We start from the raw sequence: 15,532 nt of genomic DNA, 5'->3' as shown, positions 1-15,532 counted from the left end.
AAAGTTAGTATGCAATCAAATACACGCGTACACGTTGATAAAACAAAATGTATTCACTTGTCTTAAGTAAAATATAGAGTTACTCACGACGGATGAAACTTCATGACACGAACTCTAGCGGCAAAAATATTACTAACATGCCAATTAAGTATGCAAGGCAGCCCAATACAGCAAACTATAAATTAACGATCACGCCAAAGCAATAACTGTACAACGGATCATCTAATTCCTAAATCTTTGCAGCCCAATGTCATATATAATAGATATTACAAACTATGAATTCTATTAGATCACATCAATAATCTAAGTTTAAAATATCAAAGTTTTACAGGCTCAATTTCTCTGCTGTCTCATCCTTCTTTGGGTAGCCCTGTAAACATTGTACAATGTACATAAATTTATTACATTTTTACATTGTTATAGATATTATTATTATAAATTATTAGATGTAGATACAGTAAATACAATGTGTGTTCTATTCTTCTTGAATATTTCTACATTTTCTTCAATTCCTTCCTCAGTATTTTACCCGCCAAGGATCTAAAAAATTTAATTTAAACTTTAACTTCTTGATCTGCATGTTTTAAAAACTTGTTTAAAATCATTTTGTAAAAATCCTTTAGTTTAATTTGTCTTGAAAACTAATCAAAATTTAAAAATGTCGTGGGTTAAAAAAAGATTATACTATACCTGGGAATGGTTTCAATGAAGACGACTCCTCCTTTCAGCTGTTTATAGGACGCCATGTTGTCCTAAAATGATAAATTATTGTGCTGCTGAATTCAAGCCTTACTCCTTTATTCTTTCCGCTAATAACTCCATCCCGAGAAACGAAAAAATCAGCAGAAGGCCTTAGAATTACTATGAACTCTTTAAAAATAACATTTAATTTATTAACCAGCATTAACAGTAATAATTGGTACTCCTAAATAGAAAGAAAGATACTATCAGATAGTATTATGAAATTAAGTAAAAATAAGATTAAGACATTTACTAATGGTACGGTACGCGAGCTAATGCCAATAATGTATTGCATTGCATGTATTACGATGGTTTTGACATAAAAGTGAACAATTCTCTGTAAAAACTCTTTGATGGGGTTTAAAAATGGTTCACCTCTGTATCCGCTCTTGGATAAGGTTACAAACAAGAACCACGATGCAGTGCAAGCTCTCACGTTTAAAATCGAGCAATTTTCACCCAATATATTACTCTTTTTAAACACAAGCCAGAAACATGCACGTTGCAATTTAAAAAATTTTGCTGCAAAAAAGTATGAGTAAGTTGGTTAGGTAAATTTAAAGGCCACTTTAAAGTTGAGACTGCATAAGAATTTGATGAACAAATTTCCGAGTTGTCTAGATATGATTGTACTCCGGCTAACCTTGATGTTGTCTAGATATGATTGTACTCCGGCTAACCTTAATAAAGTCCTGAATATCTTGAGGTGTTGGATTATATCCAGGTTTAACAACTATGAATGCTCGAGGTACTTCTCCATCCCCGTCCTCTTCGGCCTCCACACCAACCACGGCGCAGTCCGCTACAGCCTCGTGAGTAATCAGTGCATCCTCCAGCTCAGCCGGCGCTATCTGCCAACCCTGAACATCAAGTGGATGTCTCAGAGACTGTGGCTGATTCACAATGATACCATTAAAAGCTTTGTCTGATCAAGAAAGCATAACATTTATTAAAGTTTCCTTTATGTTTTAGCTCTATAAAGTAACTTACGGATTTGTATACTTTCTCAACAGAGAAGTTGTTCGAATTGAACACTTTTTAAGTGAGAAATGGACAAAATCTTCCACAATATTTATGAAAAGGTATTTTTTGAGAACTAACGCGAAATTTTGTCAAGACACGTAAATAAAGATGAAACTGTGAATAGAAAGAAACCCTAATATACAATCACTCTGCAATAAAAAATGGTTAAAAAACAGTATACAGTGATAACCAGAAAACTCTAGAATAGTAAGACGACTTTGAGAATCAGGTTTTAACTTTAAAAAGTTCAATGACCATGAAACACAACAATTGTGCAATGTAAACAGACCCATTTCACAATATAAGTGATTTAATAAGTGTCTAGTAAAACTATTTGCTTTGAAAAACAATCAAATACACTTAAGTATTGCTATAATGTCGTCTTCGCCATCCATTGTTTTCTGGTTATCCCTGTAGAATGTAGATGTTTCTTCAAAACTTACCCTCAACATAATTTACGACAGCACCCTTTTTAAACCTTAGTTGATCAAGACGATGAAATCCATGTTTTTTCGTCTGTAAATTAATTATTTTCAAACGTGGTTTCTCTGCAAAAGTTACTTTAGAATTTATGAAGCCAAGACAAAGAACGAAATTGTCAGAATTTGACACGTTTTATTTAAAAAACGCGACGGTATCATGCTTTTTTCTGAGAAACCGTTGTGAATCTAAAATGCCACTCTGTAAATGGAGGGTCAAATTAAATGTATAAAGTGGCGCTATTAGGAGATCTAATAATTCTTTTAAAATCTTATTTGAAAACATGGTGGTCACGCGGATTTTAAGGTTCGGTCCTTATCCCAGAGAACTGTGACTTTCGATTACAATTTTACCTAGTAAACATAATGTTTTCGCCTTTTCTCTTTAATACTTTTAAACGAAAAAGCATAAACAGAGAACTCCATGTAAGTTTAAAGATTGTTAAATTTTAGGCCAACACATGATTGAATTCAAAGAATTCAAATGCATCTCGTCCTGGAGTGGTTAGTCCGGGGTGATGTTCGCACATCTATATGTTTGTAAGCCAATGTGTTTAAGAATCTGTACCTACCTACCTTATACTTGATTAGTTCCTTCAGTCTTCCAGTAATGTAAAAATTCTCATTTTCATCATACATTCCTAGATCTCCTGTCAGCAACCATCCATCTTTATCTAGAATACGTTTTTTTCTTCACTCTATATAAAGCATATGAGTTTTTGGTTGTGACCGATTTTTTTTACAATATAACTTTTTATGTACGTACAGGAGGGCCAAATAAATACTGGAATTGAGTCACAAGTCGCGATCTCGAAATTGTCTTTTTAACAAGTTACCTGTGGTAGCTGCTGTAGCCCCTAGGTTTCCTAGTTTACCTATAGTAGCTGTTGTAGCCCCTGGTTTCCTAGTTTACCTATAGTAGCTACTGTGGCTCCTGGGTTTCCTAGTTTACCTATGGTAGCTGCTGTAGCCTCTATGTTTCCTAGTTTACCTATAGTAGCTGTTGTAGCCCCTATGTTTCCTAGTATACCTATAGTAGCTGTTGTAGCCCCTGGTTTTCTAGTTTACCTATAGTCGCTGCTGTAGCTCCTGGGTTTCCTAGTTTACCTATGGTAGCTGCTGTAGCCCCTATGTTTCCTAGTTTACTTATAGTAGCTGTTGTAGCCCCTGGTTTCCTAGTTTACCTATAGTAGCTGCTGTAGAAGAGAGAAGGATGTGGTCTCATCAGCAAGAAGGTATGCTCACTCAATCATGAGTTTAACAAGAGCTGGACTGGATAGATCAAGACTAGCCAGGATCTTGTGGGAAACATGCGGGATCCCAGCTATCCTCTATTGCTCGGAGGCTATGAGCTTTAACAGTAAAACGATAGAGTCCCTTGAGAAAATCCAGGGAGAGGTTGGGAATTTTATTCTCCAAGTCCCTCACTCAACTGCACGGGTATCCTCATGGACTGAGGCAGGACTAATGCCAATGAAGTTTAGAATATGGATGAGAAAGGCTAGGTATTACTGGAGAGCAGTAAACAAGAAAAAGGACCCAATTCTTACAGAATGTCTCAGAGTAGTACTGGAGAACCCAGAGGAGGATGAATGGGCCAGAGACATCAAGGAAATAGAAGATGCTATCAAATCAAACATTCCTGTTTTGTCACTATCTCAGCTACGCAAGAAAGTGAATGATGTGGCAATTGAAGCAGTCCTAGATGCTAAACAAGGTCTTCATTCACTACAGTCTCAACCACAACCAAGAGAGTGGTTCAAACTACCGGAACATGTAAATGACTGTAGACGCAGTAAAATCATAAGCATGGCCAGGTCTGGCAACTTACAGTTAGGGAACCGGATGAGAAACAAGTATGGAAATCAGTGGAAAACATGCCCAATCTGTAGTACAAACGGCAGGTATGTTAAGCTGAATGAACCCCACGTACTGCTTGAGTGCCCGGTAACAACAATTGAGAGGAAAGACTGTGGAATAGCTGAATACGAAGAGAAGTACCCGGGAATGGCCACCAAGTACATCCTTAGACAGTACCTGGGACAGGATGGATGCAATAGAATGGAACTTCTAAAACGGGCAAGAAGCATCCATTTGATGGCAGAGAAATGGATGGACCTGACTAAACATATGTGAGGTGAGAATTGAATAAATCGTTAAACAAATCAAGGAAATAATAGCAATATTAGAACATAAAATGTCAGATGAAAGATATAAAGTTGTTGACTTTAAAAGTCAATATGATAAAATAAAAGAGATCTAACGGTATTTCTAATCTTTATTTATAAAAAAACAAAAGGTTATGAAATATTTTCCCGAGTGGGGCTTAAATTGGCTGGTATAGAAATTAATAAAGAAACTATAGACGAATATCGGTTGGAAAGAGTTTGTAGAGCTTCATGATGGTGGTGCAGATCATCAATCTTGACGGCAGGATTTGGCAGGCTTACTTACAATCAGGCTTAGTCTCAGGGAGAGAGATTGCGGACTTATCCTGTATACAGGATAATGGAAGGACGTCTGATATCCGCCCGGATCTCTGGAACATTGTGGAGCCCGGAAGCTAGGTGTAAGCAGTGTCTTCTGCACTTAGTTCTGTATCTGAATCATCATCACAAAGGAGCCAGGGTGGAGTTGTGGATGTCTTGAGTGTATGTGGCTGACTGCCGGGTGGAGCGGGAGCTAAGGTGAGCGGGGATTTGACACATGTGGTGTGCTTGCTTCCTGTGTACACACACATTTAGAGAATTAACGTCGGCATTTGAGTCGGAAAAATCGTCTTCCTTATATTTCGAATTTGTTTTAACAAAAGTAGTTATTTAAATTGATAGCTGAAAATAGACGGGGAATAAACGTTCCATAATAGTGGGGAATTGTCATAAGCCAGACAAAGATAATGCAATCATTAAAGACCATGCTGATTTTACATAGAAACAAACCATCCCTTGCACAGGGCATGTTGCCCAGTTAGGGGTGGGTGGGTTGGTGGATGTCAACCTTGGGGCTCGGTCTACTCAGGTTCCCGATAATCCCAACACCCGGTACGCTTACATCCAGGGTTCAATAATAGAACATGCCCTAGGCGGTTTACAAACAGACGACTCCAGACGTGATTGTACACGTATCGTGAGGGGAAGTACTGATGGGTGTGGCTTCACACGGGGATTAAAATCCCCCAGAAGTTTTGTTTAATAATAATAATAAGCTCCTGGGTTTCCTAGTTTACCTATGGTAGCTGCTGTAGCCCCTGGGTTTCCTAGTTTACCTATGGTAGCTGCTGTAGCCGCTGGGTTTCCTAGTTTACCTATAGTAGCTGCTGTAGCCCTAGGGTTTCCTAGTTTACCTATGGTAGCTGGTGTAGCCCTGGTTATCCTAGTTTACCTATGGTAGCTACTGTAGCCCCTGGGTTTCCTATAGTAGCTGCTTTGGCCCCTGGGTTTCCTAGTTTACCTATGGTAATTGTTGTAGCCCCTGGGTTTCCTAGTTTACTTATAGTAGCTGCTGTAGCCCCTGGGTTTCCTAGTTTACCTATAGTAGCTGCTGTAACCCCTGGGTTTCCTAGTTTACCTATGGAAGCTGATGTAGCCCCTGGGTTTCCTAGTTTACCTATGGTAATTGTTGTAGCCCCTGGGTTTCCTAGTTTACCTATGGTAGCTGCTGTAGTCCCTGGGTTTCCTAGTTTACCTATGGTAGCTGTTGTAACCCCTGGTTTTCCTAGTTTACCTATGGTAGCTGCTGTAGCCCCTGGGTTTCCAAGATATCCCTTCATAACAGTTCCTCCCCGAACAGCTAACTCACCCTCTCTAATATTTATCATTAAAGGGAGAGTGCTTAATTTTTATCTTGATAAGATCATAACAATACCCGAGTAAAATACATTATTTAAAGTAAATTTTGTTCTGAAATTTCTACAGTTTTTTAGAATCACTTCTGGGACAAGATTTAAATAGTAACGAAAATTAGTTGAAGCGTCTAGACGTAGTTGAACCACTTCTCTTGTGTTTTAAAAAAAATCGGTTCAACTAAATTTATTATTATTATTAGTAGTAGTAGTATTAGTATTATTATTATTATTATTATTATTATATAAATGTGACCTATTAGGTCCTAAGGGTTCTCTATTCTCTATATCTAGAACCCGAACCTCTAGTCCAGGTAAAACCTAAAAATCAAGAGTATCAAAAAACATTTTGAAAACAAACAAATTAGATGACGACTTTAACTTTTTGATCTACGCGGCATTATTTCGTTAACACAATAATAGAACATGTCCAGGTATAACAATCTTTTAGGTTGGGGATTTCTAAAGTGTGGTGTGCTCTTGTTTTGTACCTTAAAAATTGACGGAGATATTTAGAAATGTATCCATATTTCGATGGATTGAATGGATATGAAAATCAAGATTGACTAAAGGTCAAATATCTCCACTAATTCAAAAAATTAGATTAGTAGCTCTACCTTATATCTGAAACCTTAAAAGACAGGACCATATTAAAATACACTTTTTATGATGCACTCTTTAACAGTTATTAATAGTTATAATTCAGAGAATAGCTGGATATCAATGGTGTCTCTGAATCTCAATGTTTGTGAAGAGACTCAGAATTAAACGTCAAAATACTTCATACTTAATATAAAAATAAGCTTTTAAACTTTTAAGAAAAGTTTTGATTTTGTTCATTCTATCAATTTTGATTTTTTTAGAAATCAAGATTCTTTTACAAAAATCAAAAATCTTTTACAGAAATTAGAAATCCTTTTAAAAAATCTAAAAACTTTCTATTGAAATTAAGAATCCTTAAGAAAATATAGAATACTTTTACAGAAACTAAAAACTCTTCTAAAGAAATAAAAGAATACGTAAAAATATGACACTTTGATGAGGGTTTGTTTACTATAGGGTCCAGAAACTTATGAAAATGGAAGACGACAATAATCATCTTTACCTCTCCAACACTTCCCTTCTTCATACTGTCGACTGATGCTGAGGGCCGGGGACAGATCGCTGCAGCACAGAACTCAGACATACCCCAACCATTCCTACAATATAACCTTTCCTACAATAAAATCATTCCTACAATATAACCATTCCTACAATATAACCATTCCTACAATATAACAATTCATACAATATAACAATTCGTATAGTATAATAATTCCTACAATACAACCATTCCAACAATACAACCATTCCTACAATAAAATCAAACCAAATATCATTCTACAACCATTCCTACAATACAGCCATTCCGGCTCAGTACCATCAGATATAATTACAAAATATATAATTACAAAATATATATTTACAAAGTATATAATAACAGAACATAAAATAACAAAACATAATAAGCTACAAAATATGTAAGTTATAAAACATATAAATTACAAAACATATAAGTTAGAAAATATATAAGTTACAAAAGATATAAATTACGAAAGAACTAATTACAAAATCTATAAAAGAAGAAAATTACCGACAGTTTGTTCATGTGAACATTTCATTAGACTATTTTTTATGTTCATTTGAACTACTAAACGCAACGCTCGGCCCAGAAAGTGTCTTAACCCGGCCCTCCTAACCTTACAATTATAATACATACATTTGAACTATTTTTATGTTCATTTTAACAAGACATTGTATTATTTCAGGGTTAGGTTAGGTTAAGATAGTTTCTGGACCGAGCACTGCGGTCAGGACAGGCTAGGGGGCCGAGCGTTGCGGCTTTGAGTTTAAAATAACATAAAAATAGTTCAGCTGAAGCGTAATTGAACTATTTTCTGGTTCATTTGAACTATTTTTGTGTATAAATACAATGGAATATAAGCTAATTAGAACATTTTTTATATTTTGTAACATTTGCCTTTGTAACATTTGCCTTTGCATTTGTAACATTGTTTAATTATATCTTTTGTACTTTATATATTATGTTATTTATATCTTTTGTAATGATATCTTATGTTACTGAGCCGCCTAAAACAATTACTATAGTTTAACCAAGAACTTCAGAGATATCGAAAGAATTTATAAAATGTCGTCTTCTTAAATTACTGATAATGCTGCAGATATTTAGTTTTTTAATTGAATAATTATACAGTGATAGCCAGAAAACTCTGAAATAGGATGAAGACTTGTAAACTAAAGTAAGGACTTAAACTAGTTCAATGCACATTAGACATAGCAGTTGTACAGTGTAAAAAGACCCTTTTCACTTAAATTGTGCGTTGCTAAGTTACTAGTAAAAGTATTTGCTTTGTAAAAACATCAAAACACTTAAGTATTGCAAAAATATCGTCTTTCTATTCTATTGTTTTCTGGTTATCACTGTATAGAGCTATTTTAAATTTGTTTTCTCATTTTCATGGCTAATTTTTCATTTTGACAGTTACTGAGAATTGATATAAAAGTATAAAACCCATTAAAAATTGTCAATACGACATTTTATAAATTCCTTCTTAAAATAATCAAACCTAATTTAATTCCCCGGCCATTACTACAATACAACCAAACCAAATATCATATCGCAGCCATTTTGAAAATATTACTAACGTATTAAATCAAACGTTATTTCAATTATTAAGAAAGTTTGCTGGGAACTTAATTGTTTTAGTATACTTTATATCAAAGTTTATGTCTGAAACCTACAGTGAGACCCAATAAACTATGGAACAGGAAGATACCATTAAAGCAATCTTTATTAACCCATTTTAAATCATAATACTGTATATATCTTCTTTAAATTAATTTCCAATTGATTAAGTTTGAATATTTACCTCACACAATCTACATTAAGTCTGTTTGACACCAATTTCTAAAAAATATATAAAAATAAAATTATATTTTTTTAATGAGTGCTTGTAAAATTGAATGTAATCAAAATTAAAGTAAGCAATTAAATTTGTCTTGTAAAATACTAGCTTGGGAACCCGGCGCTGCCAAGGTCACTAAAAGTTACTCCATCCGTTTACCCGCACTTGAACGATTTTACAGTCGACTCACACAATTTAGAAACTCAAAACTAAGCTAATAACATTTCCGTGGGTCTCCCAAGTCTCCAATCAAAACTTGAGGCAAATCGGTCAGGAGGTTTCTGCGTTATGATCGGACAAACAAACAGACAAACAGAGATTACAACTTTATATATATATAGATATAATGATAACAATTATAATAATAATAATAATAATAATAATAGCTGATCAACCCTCATTTTGTGGAATTAAAAGGAAAAAATTAAGATTGCAAATGATTTTTCTTAATGTTTTTTGAAGGCAAAATAAAACTGTTTAAATCAAACGTTTATAAAACTTATTTCAAATTTATGATATTACCTTTAGCTGAGAACTGAGGGGGGCAGCAGCACATAAAACCTAAAAATGTTAAAAAACCCTAAAAATATTTTAATCGAAAAATGTGCTCTACATTAAGTTGCTAAATGTATTTGTAAATAGGGTTTCCATTCACTTTAATTATAAAAACTAATACTTAAAACGTATAGTTAATAGGACTAAATCCTAAAATGGCAGGATTGGATAGGACAAAACATCCCGTTCGACACTGCTATGGTCGGCAGCTCCTGGCTCATCATGGCTAACAACAGGCTCATCAAATAACAATTAAAAACTCCGTTTCTCCTTCAAAAACCTTCATCTTCTCAAAAAACTTTCCTTCATCTTCTCAAATAACTTTCCTAAAATGATCATCCTAGGTTTGTGGTGTCTCAGGCTTTATTGGATTATAGAAATGATTATAAGAAGGAGAAAGGTTAGCTTTAAACAATAAAAAGTAGTTTAAAAATTGAGCCATTAAAAATCACATTGCTGCGATAGTTGTATGAATCAGTTCTGGAGCGGATTTGGCCTGGCCTGGGCGAACCCACCTGTAAAAACACAGTTTAGAATTAAAGAAGAATAAAAATCTAATGAAAACAAATTTTTAAATTGCGCAAAAATAGCGCAAAACACCTCTGGCTTATCTGAACAAATTCAAAAATGTATTGGTAGGACAACAAATTATTTCCAGTGCATCTGTTCTAATGGACATCAGAAGAATAATTCACATTTTGTTCATCATCATTCTGCATAAACTTACCGAATTAACAATAGATGTGCATTTTTTCAAAGGCTAATTTATGATAATTAACAATATTTAATTATTATTTAAATAAATTTTTAACAAAAATTGGCAAAACCTTCTCGATATTGAATAAAAAGTTTTTGCGCATAGAACGTCATTTCGGAAACAATATTCACAGAAAAATGTTCGAAACATAATTTGAAAAGCAGAAAAATGCTATTTTAGAGCTGTCCTGCAGATATCTTCTTTTCTTTATGTTTTCCTTTTTCTTGCTTTTTTCTTTAGAAATCCACAAGATCCTTTCTTTGAAAGATTATAAAGGAATCGAGTTTTTGCCACAAACGCAAATTTTTTAATCCTTATATCTTTGCAACTCGATGTCGAAGATCAAATATCAAAGGTTTACACCATCTGGTTGCAAAGATATCGGGATCCGAGTTTGTGTTAAAAACACAATTCCTAGTGAATTGAAAAAACGAGAATATAAAATACTATTTTTAAAATCTAAAATTACAGTTTAAAGGATCGACACCACTGTGAATAATTAGTAGCCCTTTTTAAAGTATAAGGGTTATCGTGCACCCTCACGTTTTTAAAAAGAATCTAATAAAACTTCCAAAACTGTATTATATGTCAAAGTTTTGCAAAGTTTTTTATTAAACTTTGCGATATCTTTAACCTAAAAAAAAATAACGATTTAGAAACGATCGTTAAACTTCGACACGTTCGTTTTTGCATCTTTTTTTGCATAGTTTTTTGCATATTTCTTCTGAAAACAAAGCAAAATAAAATTGAAAACAAATGCTCTTTATAGACTTTGCAAAATTTTGACCTGAAAAAAATACAGAGAAAAAACTGCCTGAATTGGTACATCACAATCTGACTTAGAGAGTTTATTGAATACAACTATACCGTTTCTATAGATTTCAGATCGTATTCATCCACCATTGGATGTTTAGCCAGAACAGCAGCTATAGGCGGTACAATCGGTACATGAGTTATACCATAGTTCTATTCACATCTATTTAGCAACTAATTTGATGAATTATCAATATCTTAAAATTGATCATAAAATCGACAGAAGCCCAAAGGAGTTACGCGCATGCTGCGTTGAATTACAAGACAGAGAGCGCGTTTTCTAGCCGCGGCGCTCCGCCCCCTATAGCCTGTCCTAGTTGCAGAGCAGCCCCCCTTGTCTGTCATAGCCGCAGCACTCGGCCCAGAACGTGTGTTAACCAACCCTAACCCTAAAATATATACTATTGTTGACTTTAAAAGTCACTATAGTAAAATAAAGAGATCTAAAAATGGATATTTCTAACATTTATTTAAAAACGAGAGTTTTAAAATATTTGCACTTAAGGCGGAGTTGAGATTGGTTGATTTAGAAATTAACAAAGGAATAAATGATGAGTATTTGGGGGTACTTCATGGGAGGGATGTAGAGCTTCATGTTGGTGGAGCAGATCAACAGGAGCGTTGCGCTGAGTATCTGCGTCATCATCATAAAGGAGTCACGGGGGTGATGTAGAGCTTCATGTTGGTGGAGCAGATCAACAGGAGCGTTGCGCTGAGTATCTGCGTCATCATCATAAAGGAGTCAAGAGGCTCCCTGTGTCGGAGCTGTTACTGGCTTAACTCTCTAAACCTGACTGAGCTGGGATGTGTTATAGAGGGGTGAGGCGGGAAACGGATGAGCGGGGTTTGACATGTGGGTGCTACATGGAGGAAATGGATAAACACGTCTTGAGAAAAGGCTACGGCATTTGAGTCGGTAAAATCGTCTTCCTTATATTTCGAATTTGTTTTAACAACTATATCTCTCTCTTTCTTGTAATTCAACGCGGCAACGGTAAGCGCGCGTAACTCCTTTAAGCACCTGTTATAAACTAAAATCTGGTTGCTTTTAAATCTTAATCTCAATCTTAAACAAACAAACAAACAAAAAATCAACCATCATTCCGTAGAAGTCAGGGCTGAGACCTCATCAAAAATAGCCACATTGGCTATTAATGTACCAATTGGTGACACACTGTCTAGTGTGGCCAACTGTCGAAGTACAGACCAATGACTAAAGTCACCGCCCAACTGCACACTAACAGTCCCCCAGAGTAGTCCATCTCGGTACTACCCCAGTATGAAGTTAATAAAAAGTTTATTAGATTATTATTTGATAATGGTTTAACATAAGATATAAGATAAGATTTAGGATTGTTTGACAAAAAAACCCACCTTGAGAGCTCTCGCCCTACAGACCATCTTCATGACTATTAACCAGCCATGACTCCAACAACACTGCCATTTTCCTCCCTCTTTCAAGTAAGACTACTTGGTCTGACCCATCCCCCCCAAGATAAGCCCTGAGAATCTGCCATAGAGGTTTCTTACCATGAGCGACATAGGTCGAGTGAAAATCTGCAATCCCGAAATCCCTACGCTGTGCCGCTACGCATGGGCAGATAAGGACCACGTGAGACTCTACCAGCCTGGCACGGACCCCTTTTGAGAGACACCATGGGCACAAAACATGGGTACAGCCGTACCTATCTTTGTATCTGTTACCTAGCTCTGCGTTACCAGCCCGAACTCTGCACAGAGTCCTACTCGCTCTGGAATCATTCACGAAACCCTGAAGTCGGAACCACTTCCACGGCTGGGAGGCTGCAACGGCAGAGGAATGGCCTCTTTTGGTTGAAACCACAAATCTCACAGCTCTATCTGACATTGCTTTCTGTAACTCTTTCCTGCTTTTGAACATTGCAATGGACCCAACATCCTTCTGAATCTCCATCCAGGATTTCACCCATGGGTCTGTAGGATGGTCTAGCAGTTCCCGTAGCACCTCCATTAGGAGGCTATTGAGCTTGGATTTCAGAATACTCCAGATGAACAAAGCTTGTCTGGTCTGAATTCTGTGTGCCATAGGCATGAGGCCCGCATCCATCCAGGTGAGCACCTTAGAGGATGAGTGAGGTATCTGCAGGATAAACCTACCTACCATGCATTGTAGTCTATCTAGCTCTACAATAGTAGCTTTCTTAAGAGTCACAGCCTCCACACAGTACAGGATTGAAGGGATGGTGCACGACTCCCAGAGTCTCTTGGCAACCATGGCCCTATCAAGAATCCCCCTTGATATGTTCATAATGGCATAAGCATAATTAGTGGCCTTCCGGATCATGTCCTTTTCATACCCCCCTATCATAGATCTGCCACGTACCTGGAAAGTCACCCCTAAATACTTGGCCACTAAAATCTCTTCAATAGTGACGTTATCTACCTTCCAGGAGGTCTCATTCGGGGCATTGGTAAGGATGTAAGTCTTAGAGGTGGCAAGCTTCATGCGCATGTCCGTGCAGAATCTTGAGACAATTCTAAGAAGCTTATTCATTCCTCTTTTAGGGGTTCTAGATAGCAATAGCAGGTCATCCGCGAAAAAGATAGCTGTTATCATAGCTTTCCCTAGCTTAACTCCGAGCTTAGAACTGTCCAGAGCTAGCCCTAGGGAGGCAATATAAAGTGCAAACAGTAAAGGGGAGAGGCTGCACCCTTGCTTAACCCCTTGGGTGAAAAACAACGGTTCTGACAACCCATGTGCTAAGTTAATCCGCACACAGTCATTGAAGTACATAGACCGAATAAGGGACACTACCCTTCCTCCAAAGCCAATACTTCTAAGCTTTGTGTAGAGTAGCTCTCGGCAAACTGAGTCATAAGCTTTCGCAATATCACAGAAAGCTAAAGAGATAGACTGGTGCTTCCTTTTTGCCTTGCGCAAGGCAGCCAGTATCATAAACACACAGTCGACCGTTGACTTTCTACTTCTGAAACCATACTGAACCGGTCCATAGAAGCCTTCCCTTTCACAGATGGAATCCATTCGCTTCTGGACTATTTTGGTGACCATACTAAGCATCACACTTGAAACTGTGATGGGTCGTTTCTTAGCCACATCTAGCGACGGTTCTTTTTTGTCAATAAGGGTCATTTTACCCACTAGAAGGGAAGATGGAACCTTACCCTCCACCAGGGACTCATTCACTACCTCAGTCAATTTCCCTATAAAAGATATGCTCGCACTTTTTAACATAGTGGGTGTGACATTATCTATACCAGGAGCCCTGTCGATCTTAAGGGATTTGATTACCTCCATGACATCTGCCACACCAACAGGTTGGCAGACCTCATCCTGATATTCAAACTCATCCCGCTCCTTTGGACACCATTTCTCAAAAGCGCACTCATTCTTTACTGAAATTTCCTTCAATAATTGTTGACCTCGAGAAATAAAGATTTTTGAGGTTTGACCCAAGGGAACCTTGGCCATCTCCGTCACCACAGTGTCTTTTAATTGCAGAAACTCAGTAATTAGTTTCCCATCGCAATCATTGATAGCTGAAAGCAGCCCTTTCTTCTTCTCAACTCTTCTCACAAGATTCCAAAACTGCTTATCTATATTTGACTTTTTAGACCTTAGTGTCCTCCTCTTATCAAGTTTAATCTCCAACTCTTTCTTCCTAATCTCCTCACTAAGGTCGTTACATTCTACAGCTGCGGCCACCAATTGCTCATGTTCTTGAGCTGACAATTTCTCATTTATAAGTTTCTTTTTTGCCCTGATCAAAGGGATGGTTCTCGAATATAGTATATGTAAGTTCCTTGCAACAATATGTTATTGTTGTATATGTAAGTTCCTTGCAACAATATATTATGCTAAATAATATTCCTGAATGGCTGCCAAGAGCGTGTCCAGCTGGAACCTAATCAATTAATCAATTAATCAATCAATTAATTAATTAATTAATCGAGGAATCACAGAATCAAGGAATCAAGGAATCACAGAATCAAGGAATCACAGAATCACGGAATCAAGGAATCATGGAATCAAGGAATCACTGAACCAAGGAATCACAGAATCAAGGAATCAAGGAATCACGGAATCAAGGAATCAAGGAAACAAGGAATCACGGAATCGGGGAATCACGGAATCAAGGAATCACGTAATCAAGGAATCAAGGAATCAAGGAATCATGGAATCATGGAATCAAGGAATCAAGGAATCAAGGAATCAAGGAATCAAGGAATCACGGAATCACGGAATCAAGGAATCACGGAATCACGGAATCGAGGAATCACGGAATCAAGGAATCATGGAATCAAGGAATCATGGAATCAAGGAATCACGGAATCAAGGAATCAAGGAATCATGGAATCA

At 36.6% G+C, this 15,532-nt stretch overlaps 1 protein-coding gene across 2 annotated transcripts; it reads right to left on the bottom strand.

Moving 5' to 3' along the window:
- Positions 1–37: 37 nt before the first annotated feature.
- Positions 38–15,128, bottom strand: LOC111704740 (4-coumarate--CoA ligase 1). Of its 2 annotated transcripts, XM_023477073.1 has the most exons (11): positions 15,044–15,128; positions 11,230–11,328; positions 9,573–9,611; positions 9,015–9,052; positions 7,190–7,283; positions 6,341–6,405; positions 5,967–6,046; positions 2,820–2,917; positions 1,422–1,601; positions 691–752; positions 38–540 (listed from the first exon to the last, which is right to left on the bottom strand). In XM_023477073.1, exons 2-11 carry the CDS (start codon positions 11,263–11,265, stop codon positions 495–497), a joined length of 738 nt encoding a protein of 245 aa, XP_023332841.1. In that variant the 5' UTR covers positions 11,266–11,328; positions 15,044–15,128; the 3' UTR covers positions 38–494. The 2 variants fall into 2 exon arrangements, with proteins under 2 accessions (XP_023332841.1, XP_023332842.1); XM_023477074.1 differs by lacking the exon at positions 15,044–15,128 and having other exon boundaries at positions 9,573–10,120; positions 11,230–11,325.
- Between the last annotated feature and the right edge of the window lie 404 nt (positions 15,129–15,532).

The sequence above is a fragment of the Eurytemora carolleeae genome, unplaced genomic scaffold (assembly GCF_000591075.1).
Source record: "Eurytemora carolleeae unplaced genomic scaffold, Eaff_2.0 scaffold259, whole genome shotgun sequence".
NCBI classification, from domain to species: Eukaryota; Metazoa; Arthropoda; class Copepoda; order Calanoida; family Temoridae; genus Eurytemora; species Eurytemora carolleeae.
The sequence above is the reverse complement of the archived record's forward strand: the minus strand, read 5'-3'. Positions and strand labels throughout refer to the sequence as shown.